The sequence below is a fragment of the Ascidiella aspersa genome, chromosome 6, assembly GCF_963924565.1.
Source record: "Ascidiella aspersa chromosome 6, kaAscAspe10.2, whole genome shotgun sequence".
Classification (NCBI taxonomy): Eukaryota; Metazoa; Chordata; class Ascidiacea; order Phlebobranchia; family Ascidiidae; genus Ascidiella; species Ascidiella aspersa.
Window position 1 is genome coordinate 12,136,616 of NC_139452.1, and position 14,769 is coordinate 12,151,384.

At 36.9% G+C, this 14,769-nt stretch overlaps 1 protein-coding gene across 1 annotated transcript; it reads right to left on the reverse strand.

Moving 5' to 3' along the window:
• Positions 1-2,102: 2,102 nt before the first annotated feature.
• LOC146139893 (protein numb homolog) lies at positions 2,103-13,797 on the reverse strand. The gene is made up of 9 exons (XM_083391236.1): positions 13,598-13,797; positions 13,156-13,230; positions 12,356-12,394; positions 11,303-11,518; positions 9,822-10,008; positions 9,129-9,228; positions 6,466-6,587; positions 4,352-4,492; positions 2,103-3,923 (listed from the first exon to the last, which is right to left on the reverse strand). Exons 1-9 carry the CDS (start codon positions 13,724-13,726, stop codon positions 3,517-3,519), a joined length of 1,416 nt encoding a protein of 471 aa, XP_083247362.1. The 5' UTR covers positions 13,727-13,797; the 3' UTR covers positions 2,103-3,516.
• Positions 13,798-14,769: the final 972 nt, after the last annotated feature.

Sequence of the window (14,769 nt, forward strand, 5' to 3'; positions counted from 1 at the left end):
AAAATCACGCGGGTAGAATTGATTTGAATGGATCGGGCTTTTACAGTGGTGTATGAGCATCGCAGTGGGGGTTGTTGGCTAAAAGTTAAAGTAATTAAAGTCGTGAACTTCAAACCAAGTGTGCTTTTTATGTTGGACCCTAACGAATGCAGCATGTTTTACAACGCGCTTTGGGGTAAGCGAGTGCGTCTGTTAAAAAATAACTGTCGCGCAGGCAGCGTTCATTCGAACTTATTCTATTCGATAAAACGAAAAAAACCTGCGACACATGACAAAAAGCTGCAGAAGGTCACCTATGTGTCAAGTTTGTCGGCCAACCATGATATTTTTAAGCGGCAAATTTTAAAAGGCAACAAATGCGACATTTTTTGGGGGGGCGCTTGGCGACAATTTGTTGTGAAAAAGAGAAAAGAAATGTAGGCGTGAAAAATGCAATCCCTGTTAAACAAGCGTCGTCACAGGTTGGATATCGACATTGCAACATATGGTCCTTCTTCGTATTTAACTTTTTCAGGGAAAATAGATGATACAGAAAACGAAAATTGTGAAACGAAATTGTGGGAAATTGAGTTTTTTTTCCTTTGACTCTTTGTAAGCGTTTGGCTAGCCGGCGTAAGTCTGTCAAAGTAAAATATACGCTCGAATTAAAAGGCGACAAAATACTGTTAAAGTAGGTTGGTAAGTTGTTGTTAGGGCAAACGCCATTAGAAAAAAAAGAAACCGTAGTGGCGGCAAAAATTACGCTGTTGACCGATACACAAATTCGCATACAGGTTAAATTAGGGTGAGTTTCGTTTAACATAAAATAACTATCCAATTAGCATCTTTATAGACTGAAGTTTTCCTATTGCATTTTCCAGCAATCGCACTTATCGTGATGGCAACAAGTAAGGGGTGTACTCAGGCAAAGATTTGGCGAAACAACTTCGGCCCATTTACTGAGGGTAGGCGTCATTAACCGAGCCGCATACTTTGTAAAGCGCCTGTTTTTTCGTCTTGGGAAGCGCAGCGCAGCAAAACCAGCGTGCTTTAAAACACGGCAAAGCATTGCTTTAGGTGATGAAAATGAAAGAAAATAGCATAGAATATTGCAGTAAAGTGAGAAAGCGATATTTTGGATAAATTACAAGGCTCTTGAATTAAAGCATGCGTTTGTTAGTTCTTTAAACAACCCCGAGGCCAGTTTACATGTCACTTTTTCCACTATTGGTTACGTTTTGAACAAGATGAAAATAACTCTTAAGCATGATAACCTAAAAATTAAGAAAGTATGTATATTGTATAATTGTATATTTTTGAAGGTGGGCGGAATTTTCGTTTCATTCAGTAAGGCTCAATAGGCGCCCCACGCTAGCATTCGTAGACAAGCAACTAATTTTGAGCACTCACAAGAACAGAACCAATATTTTTAAAGCGGATTAACGCTTTGTTAGGCCAACAGAGTCAGTTATATAAGCGGCTTAAAAAAAGTGGCGAAAAAACCAAAGCACTTGAAAGGGGACATTGAAGAAGAGAACCTGTCGCTTTCAGAGACGGCAATGAGACTGGTCCAATTTTACGCGAAAGACGTGTGAAGAACACGTTATATATAGTTCACCAGGAAAAGGACGCAATATTCACACCAGGCAGGCAGCACCACAGAAAAATATTGAAAAACGCTTTGACGGGAGCACGCACACAAACACGTGCATACTCAATTACACACACAATTCAAAAAGCGTGCCTGCTTCTGGGTTTTCGATCAAGAGCATAGCGATCGCGCACCTGTTTAACACTGAAGAAATAATAGTTGAGACGACTACGTGTATCACACGATATAACGGAGACCAAGAATTAGCGAAAAGTCAATCTATAGTTCACCGTTACTGGCGTGAGAACGTGGGGATACGACAAAGGACGGTAGGTTTAATGCCTACTTAGAAAGGTCTGCGCTTGGAAGGTTCAGTGTAGAACTACTATAACGTATAAGCAACAGCCACAGCAATGGAGGCACGTAAAATAGTAAGCCCTAATAGCCTTCCAGTGATTCTTTTGCAATCCTGTGACAAAAAAATGCCACAAAATTGTACAGATAGGCACACTTTTGCTGTTGCAATTGACAAAGGATACCTATATATCGTGCAGGGTAAGCAACCGTTCGAATCTTGTCTTGTATGTAGTAATGGCCGCCGCACAGTGAATTAAGTTTATTTATAGTTGTTAACCGGACACCGAAAGTTAACACGATAATTAAAAAAAAAATTAAAAAGAGGCGAATAGGGGTAAGGCGTTATCGTCATACAATTATAGTTCGATAACAATAATCTTCAAAAGTACCTACGGGCGTTACCAAACTTGTCAAATCTACGATTATTCATTAAAACTTTCGCGTTTGATAAAGAAAAACATTTATTGTGGTTTCTGCATGCATTTATTCAATTGTGTCTGATTCGATGTATTTTGCATTAGTTGGTCTATACATACAGTTATAGTTCGATAATGATAATTTCTTAAAAAGTCACCAACAAATTGCACCGTCTAATCAGTGAGGTTTTGAGCACTTAAAAAACTGCGACGATCGTTGGTGGTCTGATTAGCCGTCTTCAAACTGTTCAGCAGTACGTACAACGCCACGTGACCAGATTCGAATTCCCAGTCCTGAGAAAAACTAGTCGAGGGTTTGTACCGGTGTGAAGATGATTTTACACAGCATCGGATGACCGATAATAGTACCAAGTTCGTTTTTTTCGCAAAGCTAAAATTGACTACGAACCGAATGTGACGATGTTAGTAAGAAAAAAGCGAGTACCAGGACAGATTTTGGCCGATGATTATCATGATGCACGTTGTGTTAGGTTGGAACCTCTTGGTGGAGTATAATCACATATAAAAGACAGGGAAAAATTAAGGGCTTATAAAGAAAAAAGCTTCTCTGCCACCTATGGCTAAAAACACGGTTTCAACAGAAAAATGACCCGAAAAACGCAGGGCGTTTAGCAGCGATTTTGGCAGAATATTAATTACGGCGCAAGGGTATGTGGAACTGGCGCAGAAGTTCAACCCTACAATAAAACGGCGATGTTCAAATGGCGAGCACGCTCGGAAATAAACAGTTCTGAGAAAGCATTACAGGCATAAATAGACGAAGTAGTTTAGTACTTCACATTTCGTCTCGTAAGGTCTAAAGGTCAAGTGAGGTCTCCATTCAAGGTCTGTTTTAGAGTTTCACCTGGATTCACTACAAAGAGGGAATAGTACCGCAATAGGCCAGAGAGGACTGTGGCAATTATGAATAGTTCTTGGTCTTTTGACAGGTAGACTTAATCTAAGTGTGGGAAAAATAGGTCGGGCGGCACAAAAGCCGAGGAAAGGTCTCTGCATGGGGTACGTGAAAACGTAGCGAAAAACAAAAAATAAACAGCAAGGGAAATTAAAGCAGTCAAAAGAGAAAAATTACAAAATTACAAAAATAGGGCTGATTAGGTTCGGCGTTGCCGGGCAGCACTGGAAGAACAACTTCTCGACCGGTCTCGGGAGTCAAATCCGCACCGTAAATCCGGCGGGCTGGGCGCGCGGCTGCGGTTGGAAGGGGTCTATCTTTGGAAAGCTGGCAAAGCCGCCACCCTGCTGCGGGGCCGGGCGGGGAAAGCCTGTCTGGTGATTGTTCATGGTGACCTGGCGCTCAACATCGCTCAGCCATTGCTCGGCGTCTGAGGCGCTACGCTTGTGTACGGGCGCGCCACTGGCGCCGAACTGCGTGCTAGTAGGGGCCGGGAATTGGCGCCGGGTGTCGGCCGCCCAGGGGTTGGTGTCACTCACCGGCGACGACTGGCCCAGAACCCCACCGGCCTGCTGCTGCGGTTGGGGCTGCTGGGAAAGCACCTGGGGCTTGCTTGGCTGCAGCGCGAGGGTGGCGGGCTTGAGCGGGGTGTCGAAGCCGTTTGCTGGAAAAGGTGATAATACACAAGTTTTAATGTAATGTTTGAAGGCCTAGCGTTGAACTTATGCCAACTGAAGAAAACGTTTGACAAGCGAAGGCTGGAACGCGTAAACTAAAACCCTATTTACCTGATCGTAAAATAACCCACTGATAATAAGAACTCTAAGATTTGGCTAAGGTATTTGACCAATTTAGGTATTTACTGCGTTGATAAACATGATACAGAGACAAGCTGGTAACCTTTTTTTTCTTTTCTACAAAAGCTTGTTATGTTAGCGGCCAAAATATCATCGAAAACACCACACGATATGTTACAAGTGGCGGCATGAGCAACGTTTACGGTTTCAGAGCTTCTCTCTTACAATCACAAAACCAATGACAAAACACTATTTACAAAGACAAGCCTCAAATCTTATCAACTACAAAACATGCCTGGTTTAGGAGTAAGAGGTGACCCCAGTCGAGGCATGGGGGCTTTGGCGAAGGGGTCGTCGTTGTTGTTGGTCGAGAAAGTGTTGGTGATGTTGGAGCACATGCGGCTGATGTCCAATCCCTCTTCTTCCACTTCCGGCACTGTGACGTCACAATGTAAATAGGGGTTACTTGCGGTCAGAAACACTTTTACATGCGATTGTTGGAAGGCTAACATGGCGGTCTATTGACAAAATTATCTTAAAACAAAAAGTCAAAATAATATTTGTTGGGCTTTATTTGGATGATAGCTTGAGCCAGTGCTTCCCAACCAATGGTTCGCGAAGCACTTCTTAATGTTGCAGTTTTCTTGAAATTTAATTGACGCAAAAACGCTTTGTTTGTCAACAATCTTAATAGTCTTGTTTTCTGCTTACAGAGATCCGCCTCAAGCGCAATTGTCCCACTCGTTAAAGTGTTTATTATGTCAGCAGCGTGTTCTTCTACTAGCCCTCGCTACAACGGGCTATTACAAAATACACCGACGACTTGAGTTTTCTCAGCATTAGTTATTCAAGCGTTAGGGCGCGCAATTCATTCGAAAGTCAAGATGTATTATAATGGTTAGAAATTTACAAACCTTAGAATACCTGCTTACTACTAATATGGCGACTTGCAGTAGCTTGTTAGTATGGGTGGCCGACTGGCCGATAATATTGTGCCGATCCAATACCTAATTAATATAAGCATTTCAGCTATGATTTGCGACAACCATGATTTTGCGAAGGCACTTGAAATGCAAGTATATCAAAAATTGTCGGTTCCTTAAATTGGAAGAGCGCTTAAGCAATTATGTTCTTATAACTAGGAAAAAATCTCTTCGCACACGAGTGATTCAGTTTCGCCTATTTTGCCTTTCTCGGAGGAATGACGCCATTTGGTTTCGGATTAAACACGGTACCAAAAACAATCAGTATACCGCTATCTAAATAAAATGTGAAGTGCAGTACATCATTATTTGGCAATATACCTAAGGGCTTACCAAAGTTGTCAAATCTACGATTCTTATACTTTATTAAAACTTGCTCCATGTTACCTAATGTGTTTTGCATTAGTTTAGACACTTTTAAATTGAGGAAGTCGGAAAAGTATAATAATGTAAAACTTGCATGACGCTGTTGGGGTTGTTATGGTGTACATGACAACAGAGTTTCCAACGTGAGAGAGTGCGGGTTTCGAGTAGCACAATCATAGGTCAACAGGGGGAAGTGCCAAAACGTGCGATGTGGAATGTACGAGTTTGGCAAACGCACACTTCTTGAAAGCCGTAAAAACTGCTCATATCAACATTTCCGCGTACACAACCAACCAGGTTTTATACTGGGGGGAATTCTGACTGACCGAAGTTATTTTTACGTGCATTGTTGTTTTATAAGTACTTCAAGTTGCACGACTGTAGACCAGGTGGTTCTTTTTGTTCGCATGAGTCAGGTGTTTTGGGGGACCGAAACTTTCCCCAAATTTCTCCAGCGGTTTCCCAAATTTTAGACTTGCGACTTTTTGGTATTTAAATGAAACACTTGCGGTCTCTTAAAACTACTTAGCGGTCAGCCAAACCAAACCTTAAAAAAACCCTGCGCATGACTGCTATTGTTTTCGAAAAATTCACACAAACCCTCCGTTTTGCTGAATGGTATATAAACCAGAGTAATTTAGAATCAGGGCTGCGGAGTCAGAGCAGGAGGAGTCGGTTTGTTTAGCTGAAGTCGGTCTCGGGACCCGAGTAAACTATATAAAACTACCAGAGTCTCGAGTCCGACGTGCGCATACGCGTAAGCATAAAGCCAGGTTGTTCTGTCTGTGTGGCCTTTAAATAGAAATTTTGTTTAATAATTAGTACAAAATCAGACCCGTGGCCTTTATATTTAAAGTTTCTTGCAAAACAAAAGCAAACAAAATATATTTTTAGGCCTAAAAATATGTTAATGTCCTGAAAACCTCGCCCAACCAACGAAAAACTTTATGTCACCAGTTTTGGGTAAAGTCCATACAAGCCCTGAAAACAACGTTCGTAAATCTACTAAATAGAGAAATCCTAAAAGAAAAACATGCCAATAAAAGTCGCTAGGCCATACCTGGATTCATAATTTGTCGCTCAGCGATGCTGCTCGAAAGCTTTCCCTGCGGAGGTAGGGAATAGTTGCGCTTAAAGGGCGAAGTCAGCGAATTCTCGTCGCCTTTCTTCGGACCGAAGCTTCTGTACACCAAAGAGTCTGTTAAAGTAGTTACATACACTAACCCAGTGGTTCTCAACCGGGGTGCCGCGGCGCCCCGATGTGCCATTTCTAATGCTCAAAGGCGCCAAAAGATATTTGAGAACTTTTAAAAATTTGTTGTTTTTTCGGCTTAATTGGTAAACTTCTTGATACAGCCATTTGTGTGCGATTAAAGGCCATTATATCTAATGACATTTCACTACTTGTTTTAAGTTGACTGTGTTGTTCCAGATCACTTTACAGTGACAGTTCAGTAAAATACTTAACGAAATTTCCAGTCGGGGTACCAAACATCTATTTACTAATCTTGAGGGGTGCCGTAAGCCATAAACGGTTGAGAAACATTGCTCTAGTGAAATTTAATATTTTATTTGTTGCATAAAGCGGTTATTAAAACAAACTTGAGTTTCAAAATACAACCCGCGTCAAAAAAACCTGTGCCGTGTTATGCACAAGACATCTACAACGAAAATCGCAACAGTCGCTTTAGTGTCGCTTGCATGTCCACTTTGCTACTGAGACGTGTACCCGAACATGTTTATCGTACAATGCCAAACAAATACGACACGGAAAGCGCCATGTTTCGAAGTTCTTTTGGTCGGAGTGCAATAAAAAACCTTCTGGCCAAAAATTATGTTTGGGGAGATACACGATGCCTTGCACTGGTTAGACGATTTGTAAAGATTAAACGTTTAGTTTGTACCTGAAGAAGTAGGAAAATGTTTCTAGCGTGTCAAAAAAGTATTATGTTGCACCTTTTGAGTCAGTGGTTCTTTAACTTTATTAGCTTACGGCACAGTAAAACAATCTCAAGTTTTCGCGGCACACTTACTTTACAATTTCCCCCTAACACAAGATAAACTATGTAAATGTCTAAATATTATTAATTTGTTATAGAAAGCGGGTATTCAGTTCTAAAATGCTTGCGTAAATGCCTGTTTCTAATACTAGTAACTATAGGGCGATTATTTGTAGACCCCCAAAATTGTATATGGTACTGCATTAGTGTCGTGGGGTCATTAGTCACTTGATTTTGATGTTTTACTAACTAACGGTCGTGGAACGCAAATCAGTTATTTTTTCGGGTTTATGCAAACCTCACGTTGATATTTTAACATTACTAGCTTATTATTTGAAATAAGAAATGGTACGATTACAAATCACCACCAAAATAAGACACAACAAATATTGTTCAATCCTATTGTACAGATTAGGTACACAACTATACGAATCAAAAACGAAGTTCCGGCTGAACCTAATGCGATAACTTACGCCTGCGTGGTTAATTCTGCCGGCTCGCGTATACGGTATATACATTGCTCTAATTAAGATATACTATCGTTAAAACGATGTTGGATGAAATTTAAATCTCAACTTTACTCAATTTTTTTTAACTGAATAAAAATTCCAGAAACCTCGCTACCGTTAGTGTTAATTTGGTGAACGATGTTTGTGCATTCTGTTATCGATGTTGACTTGACACATTTTTGACAAATTTTGACCTAAGGTGTAAATAATTTAATTTTTTTTCAAGTCCAAAAATGATCGCCCTACTGACAACTTATTTTTCAAAATTACAAAAAGCTTCAAGACACATTTAACAATCCTCGAGGCACACTAGTGTGCCGCGGCACAATGTCTAAGAATCAGTGCTTAATATGCTGCTAGGTGAATGTAGCAGCGGTCCAGATAAGCCGGAAACAGGTTGCGGTAAAAATGTATTTTTGCAGGCACGCTGTACTGGTAAAATGTTGTTTTTAGTTAGGTCATCTCTCTAATTCACCATATTCTTGAATGAATTTAAACGGAGATTTCAGTTGGATGTTTGCGCACGATAGCGAACGACAAGCCCATGTTTATTATTAAGGTTACTTATTCTAGACGTCTCGTTGATGTAGCTTTGGCCAAGATATCTGAAAATTTTTATCCGATAAGTAAAATGTTCATTTTTCAGGTAAAAAAATCATTCTACTTTCACCCCTGAAATGCAGTAAAGTAAAATGTATATACCAAAAAAAATCGCAGTTGTTCTTGTTGTGCTGAGCAGTTTTTTAAGAGTCGTGCTTATGGTTTTGAGGGAACTGTTGATCTAGCAATGGTTTAATTAACAAGTGTAACTCAGTTAAGAGAGGATGACAAACTGTAGTGCTAAGCTAGTGGAATTTGACACAAAGGAAGTAATTTTCAGCATCACAGCAAGATGGAGCTGACGAAATATGTAGGGAAGGAAGTAAAAGTAGTCGATAGACTCTATACAGCATATTTAAAACCAGTTGAACGTTTTAACCAAAATATAACTATATACTGGTATACAACTGCTAAAAAAAATGTTTGGATTCCAGCTTTGAATATTAAATAAATTATATTTTTCAAATGTTAAATTGTTTCAAACAATGGTCGATATTAGTACTCAAAAAAACAAAAACCTCACATTCTTTATGGTAAATACAGCCATATTGTGGAAGTTTTTTCAAGTGTGCATCAAGCCTAAACCTTCAACCACTGTGCTTTGGGTGACTCACCGAAGAGAGGCTTGTCTTATTAGGTGTAGAGGGGCATGAGGTCTGGGTACCGCCGTTGGGTTGTGTACTTCTACCTTAACTTGGGAAGAGCTGGAAGGGGCTGGCAAAAATAATAATTTAAAAAATTAAACCATTTTTGTAAGAAAAGTAAGTTCAGGTATTTTGTTGCAAACTGTGATGAACATAAAATGTCTATGTGTAAGCGCTAGATTTTAGCGATTCTGCAAACACCGCACTTTACTGCATAAACAACTATGACATCGCATCACAGAACAATTATTTTCCAATATTGTTTATAAATAGTATATATGATTGTAATAATTGCTGATTTACAAAGTCAAAAATTAAAATGTATTTAAAATTTGCAAGGCAATGTTAGCTAACCTGTTTACCAATATTGCATTTTAGCATTAAATAATTTGTTCACCGTTTACATAAAAATTTTTAAACATAATACCTTCACATGTGGAAAACACTACAGCAGACTTAAGTTGACACAGTTAGAATGCCAACATTACTTTTACATATTTTTTTACATGATGAGTACAGATACAACATAGGTTGCAGATAATGCATGTCCACACGGCTGTTTTAAACCTTGAGGTTGTTTTTGTCTTAATTTTTGTTACAATAAAATAACAAGTGGTGACAAATGCTGACATATGGTGTTAATAACAACAAACTAAAACTTACAGGAATTAATTGCTTTTAATTCTTCTTGTTGTTCAGTAAGGGTTTTCACCCGAAACGAGCCCTCCCTGGTAAAAGTGGTGCGATTTTTGTCGTAAGTCACTGTGACACCCGTCTCTTTTTCTCGCTTCTGTTTCTTTTCCAGGCAGGCAGCAAATGCGCATCCAACAGCATGGCTTAGCCGTTCTCCCTAACAAGCAGAAAGAAAAAATTAAACACATGATATTTTTATGATAGGCTACAACAGAAAATAATTACTCTAGCTAATTCTGTGGTTTCGTTTTTTGTATTGCTAGTTCTATATAAAAATATAGAAAAAGACAAATAAAAAGATAGGAATAAATACAGATGAAGACTGTTAGAGGAATTATTGATTAATAATGGTTTACAGCACAGGAGTAGATTCATAAAATATAATAATTTGTTTGAACGATGTCTTCTTTATCACATGATATTAAACCATAAAGAGTTTAAAACATCACTTCTAGTAAATTTCAAGTGCTGTATCGCACAAGTTTAAGTGCATGCTTGATGTGTGTTAAGGGTCAGTCGTTATGGATGTAACACTACAAGGTCTTTCAGGATTGTAGAAACATGTTGCAAACTGTAAAGCTGCAATGTTTCATAATCTGTTTCAGTGATTTTTTTAATAATGCAAGATTGAAACCACAGCCCTAAAATTGTAAGGATTTGCTGTTATGACACTACATGTCTAGTAAGATGTTTTTACTATTAGGGAAAAAGTAAAGAGAGTTTTCAACAATGTGGTCGTACTCCTAAGTAACAAAACTTAGCCAAAACACCACTGTCAAGTAGAAAAAATTTGAAAATCCCTGCGTGTTAAAATCACCAAAGCAATTATCTATGATGAATTAAGATTAGTCACATATCCTGAAAAATACACGGCAAACTGACATTGACAGTCTGCCTCGAGGTTTTCCGGCAGTGTGTTAAAGCGATAATGAACATAAAAACAATGTGACTTGCATATTTGCTGCAGCCATGTCCTTCAATTGACCATCTGCCAACCACATATTTGTTCATTATAGCGGCAATATAAGCAATTTTAGTATTTTGGTATGAATTAAACTCCTAAAAATTATAATGTTTGTATCAATTTTAGATTAGAAACAAAACAAAAAATATTTACATTTAAAGGTGGAATAAAGTTTTAGAAATTGAAAAGATATCAATAGATAAACACATAATAACTAAGCACTAAATGTTTTTAGGATACAATTTAGGGCAGCATTGGCCAAAATAACATTGTGATAAATGTAGGGAGTTTATTTACACTATAAAATTGATAAGTCTGAATCAAGACATCTGTTGCTTTTATGGCATATCACTTTAAGTCAATATAAATTGAATAATAGATGATTATTGACAATTTTAATGCTAATTAAATCAATCAAGCAAGAGCTAACTGGCATTAAAAAATGTCACTTTAACAGTAAAACATCAGATAAGCGTAACATTCTCACCGATTCTTTTATGGCAAAAAATGAATGACACAGCCAACGCCTTGTGGTTCCGTCTCTGCATATGTAGGAGAATGCACGTTCGTAATTGCGATCCGGGGCACAAAAGGAAACTTTTTCGATTGTTTGGTCAAGAAGCAGTGCCTTGGTGGAGTCTTCCACTACACGAAGCGCATCGGGCGAAACATGGAGCATGGCACGGATCTTTTTCTTTTTTCCCTATGGTTACAAGGAATTTGTCGAGCTTTATATGCAGAAAATTCTACATTGAAACATGCAGGTCATGACATTTCAAAATGTACAACAGTCAACAAAAATATATCTTATAAAATAAAAAGGTATGTAGCACATGCTTCAGGTTTAGTTAAAATAGTCTATATTCAGTACTACGATTACAGTTGGTGTGTAAATAGATGTCAACTTTTAACATGCAGATAGAGTTCTAAATATTAAACACTTTAAGTACTGCCCAATAGGAAAATATCTGACAGGTTAAAAATAAACATATTTGCATAACAATGTGTTGTACTGTTTTACAAAATAATACTGATATCTTATCTAAAAACATGTAACTTTATGTTTAAAAGACTATAAAGCAAGAATTTTGTTTTAATATCTTCTATGTTTGATAATTTCTTGAGAAATATTCCAATAAAGTAACAAAAATAAAATAAAATGTGACATATCTCTTCAATAATCAAAATGAAATGTTCATGAAAAAAGGAAATGGATTGTTCATGTTAAAAAAAATTAACATGCCGTTAGTAATAGAACCATTATACAATGCACATTAAAAAAATTAAAAAAATACTTTACAAGCTGCACCTTGGACAAGTAATAAGATGTTATCATTAGCATAAATATGAATATAACCCAGCAGAACATACTAAATTGACACTTCACATTACTATTAGCAAAGTTCAAGAGCTCATTGTACATAAAACTAAGTTTTCTGAGATACATGTGAGGGGGCATTGATTTAAAGTGGCACAATTAATAGTTTATTGACTGTTAATAGGTGCAACATGAGAACATGCATCCATGCAAGCAAGTTACCCGGCCAAATAAGTGTGGAAGTTTTTTCTTTTGATTGTCCTTCATAAACAAACACAACAAAACATAAAAAAAGTAACAAACACATATAATAATTGATGCACAATCAAGATTGTTGAAAACAACAAATGCAGAATTACAGTAACATAACAATTGAACCTGTATAACTCTGTCACACATAAGAAACACAACTTTTAAGAAGACACAACAATATTTGAACTATATTTAACAAAACAAAAGAAACACTAGTTGCCAAAACTTTTTGCACATATCTATAATATTATTATAGTTTGTTATCTATAATATTATTATAGTTTTATTTAATATGTTAAATTATATTGTTAATGAGATAACCTTGTAAGTATTTTAAGTGAGCTAACTATTTGGCAGTTTCATACTCTGTTGTTTTTTCTATGGCTAATTTATAAATCATTGTAGGTCTGGAATATACAGGCTTTCTATTATGCAATATCAACAGGAGAATTTTATCCAATGGTTTATTTGGTTAATTAAACAATATACATACCAAATATTTAACAAGGCTAAGTGAAAGTAATGCCTATCGATATTGAGTGGTGTTTATGGATACAGGACAAATAGGTCAATTAAATCAACAGCCTAATAAAGAAAATTTAAATTATATAGAATTGTATCACAGTCAAGTAGAGTTCTAATAGTGACTAGTTTTAAAAATAAAATCAAGAGTGAAAATGTAAAATATATTGAGGAGCTGAACACACAGTCTGGTCTACATCAATAAAGCACAAATGGCACTGCAATATATTCACTTTTGTAGTACTCACATGCTTTAACTGCTTCACTGCTTGTTCACAAATGTGCATTCCTCTCGATTCCTGGACTTCCACGCTGCCAAGATACTAAACACATTTATATTAATGAATCAGTTTGGTGAGAGAGCGATACATCATCATCATAGTTTAAATTAGGAAAAAACTTGGGTGCAGATAAAGTACATTGAACAATTATGCATTTTGGTTAAAATGTATGCAACTTAAAACACACCATAGTTCCAGAAAATGCTTCTATTAACAATCAAAATAAAACTAAAACTAGAAAATCTTGATTTGTAAACTATACACTTATTATTAAAACAATGAAACACAAACAATTGTAAAAAGGAATTATCTCTAGTTATTTAAATCATAAATTGTTGTTGTACTGAAGATACTTCTGGATGACATGTAACCTAACACATAGGATTTAAGATATGTAACCAATATAGACCTTAACATGAAAACTACACTTTGCAGACTTGACAGTGTCCTCGTCTTGTTGCCATTGGTGTGGCCGACTGCTCTCCGGCACTTTTGGTTTTTTCTTTCGCCTAAAGCTTTTTCTCAGGGTTCGCATCATCTTGAAACCACTATTGGTCAACAACCACCAGGCCAAAATATTGAAAGTAAAAACTGCTAACTTGTAAATGTTTTTTCATTTAACTGTAAGATAAAAAACATAATATGTATGTATGGTTTCTAGATTTAGTTAAACTGTCACTTTAATTTGTGAATAAATGTCACTCACTAAATCTACTTGACTTCTTACAAAAAAACGACAAAAGTTACCAATAATCCGGTCTGCATTTTATGGCACTTCACACTAAGATATTGGGTGTGCAACACAGAATTTTGAGGTGTAAATTAAGGTTTTATGCACACCAGAAGTTCGAGAATCTAGAAAAACTTAACCTATTTCCTGAATTTAGGTGTGCAAATTCCCAAATTAATTGCTTTTGAAAAATCAAGTGTGCACCTGCCACAGAATGCAGACTGGCCATTAATGAACCCATAGGGTCAGCTGGCTAATCTGCTATTGCTCAGGGATTTTTATTTAAATAAATTAACAAAACATCCATGGAACAGTATTTGCCTTATAAGAAAAAATGCACATTTTCTTTGTGAGAGTCAAGCATCAAAAGTAAAACATATCAGTGCTTTTAAAACATGCCCTGAGATAGAAAATATGATTTGTTATGCAATATACATTTCAAATAGCTGCTATTAATCATATTTTTTGGTGTTGAAAACAATGCTTAATAAAGGGAGGTATTTTGACAAGCAGCCAAACACAATTTTAATATGATAAAATAGTTGTGAAATATTCTTTATATCCCTGAAAGTGTTATACAAAAAATACAAATGTCAAGTACTAGCTGAATAAAAAATATTAAGTTTAATAAAACAGGATCCTTATAGAAAAAAGTTTGACGTTGGTCTAGAATCCTAACATACTCAAAATCAACGGACAATATTTGGCTAAGGTGCGGGTGAGCGGTTGGGTTCAGGTGGATCAAGTATTACTATATTTTTTGACGCCGGTTTTGTCACTTTGGCTGAAAAAAATTGAGGGCGGATTCTAGACCAGTACTACAAGTTCTTGAATATATTTAAGTTATACCA

Excerpts from the sequence above, each read along its gene's own strand:
- LOC146139893 (XM_083391236.1), bottom strand. The coding sequence starts at position 13,726 with ATGATGCGAACCCTGAGAAAAAGCTTTAGGCGAAAGAAAAAACCAAAA. Across the intron at positions 9,229-9,821 it reads ATTAAAAGCAATTAATTCCT|CCCCTTCCAGCTCTTCCCAA; the intron begins GTAAGTTTTAGT and ends TATTTTTGCCAG. Across the intron at positions 3,924-4,351 it reads ACCTCTTACTCCTAAACCAG|CAAACGGCTTCGACACCCCG; the intron begins GCATGTTTTGTA and ends CACCTTTTCCAG.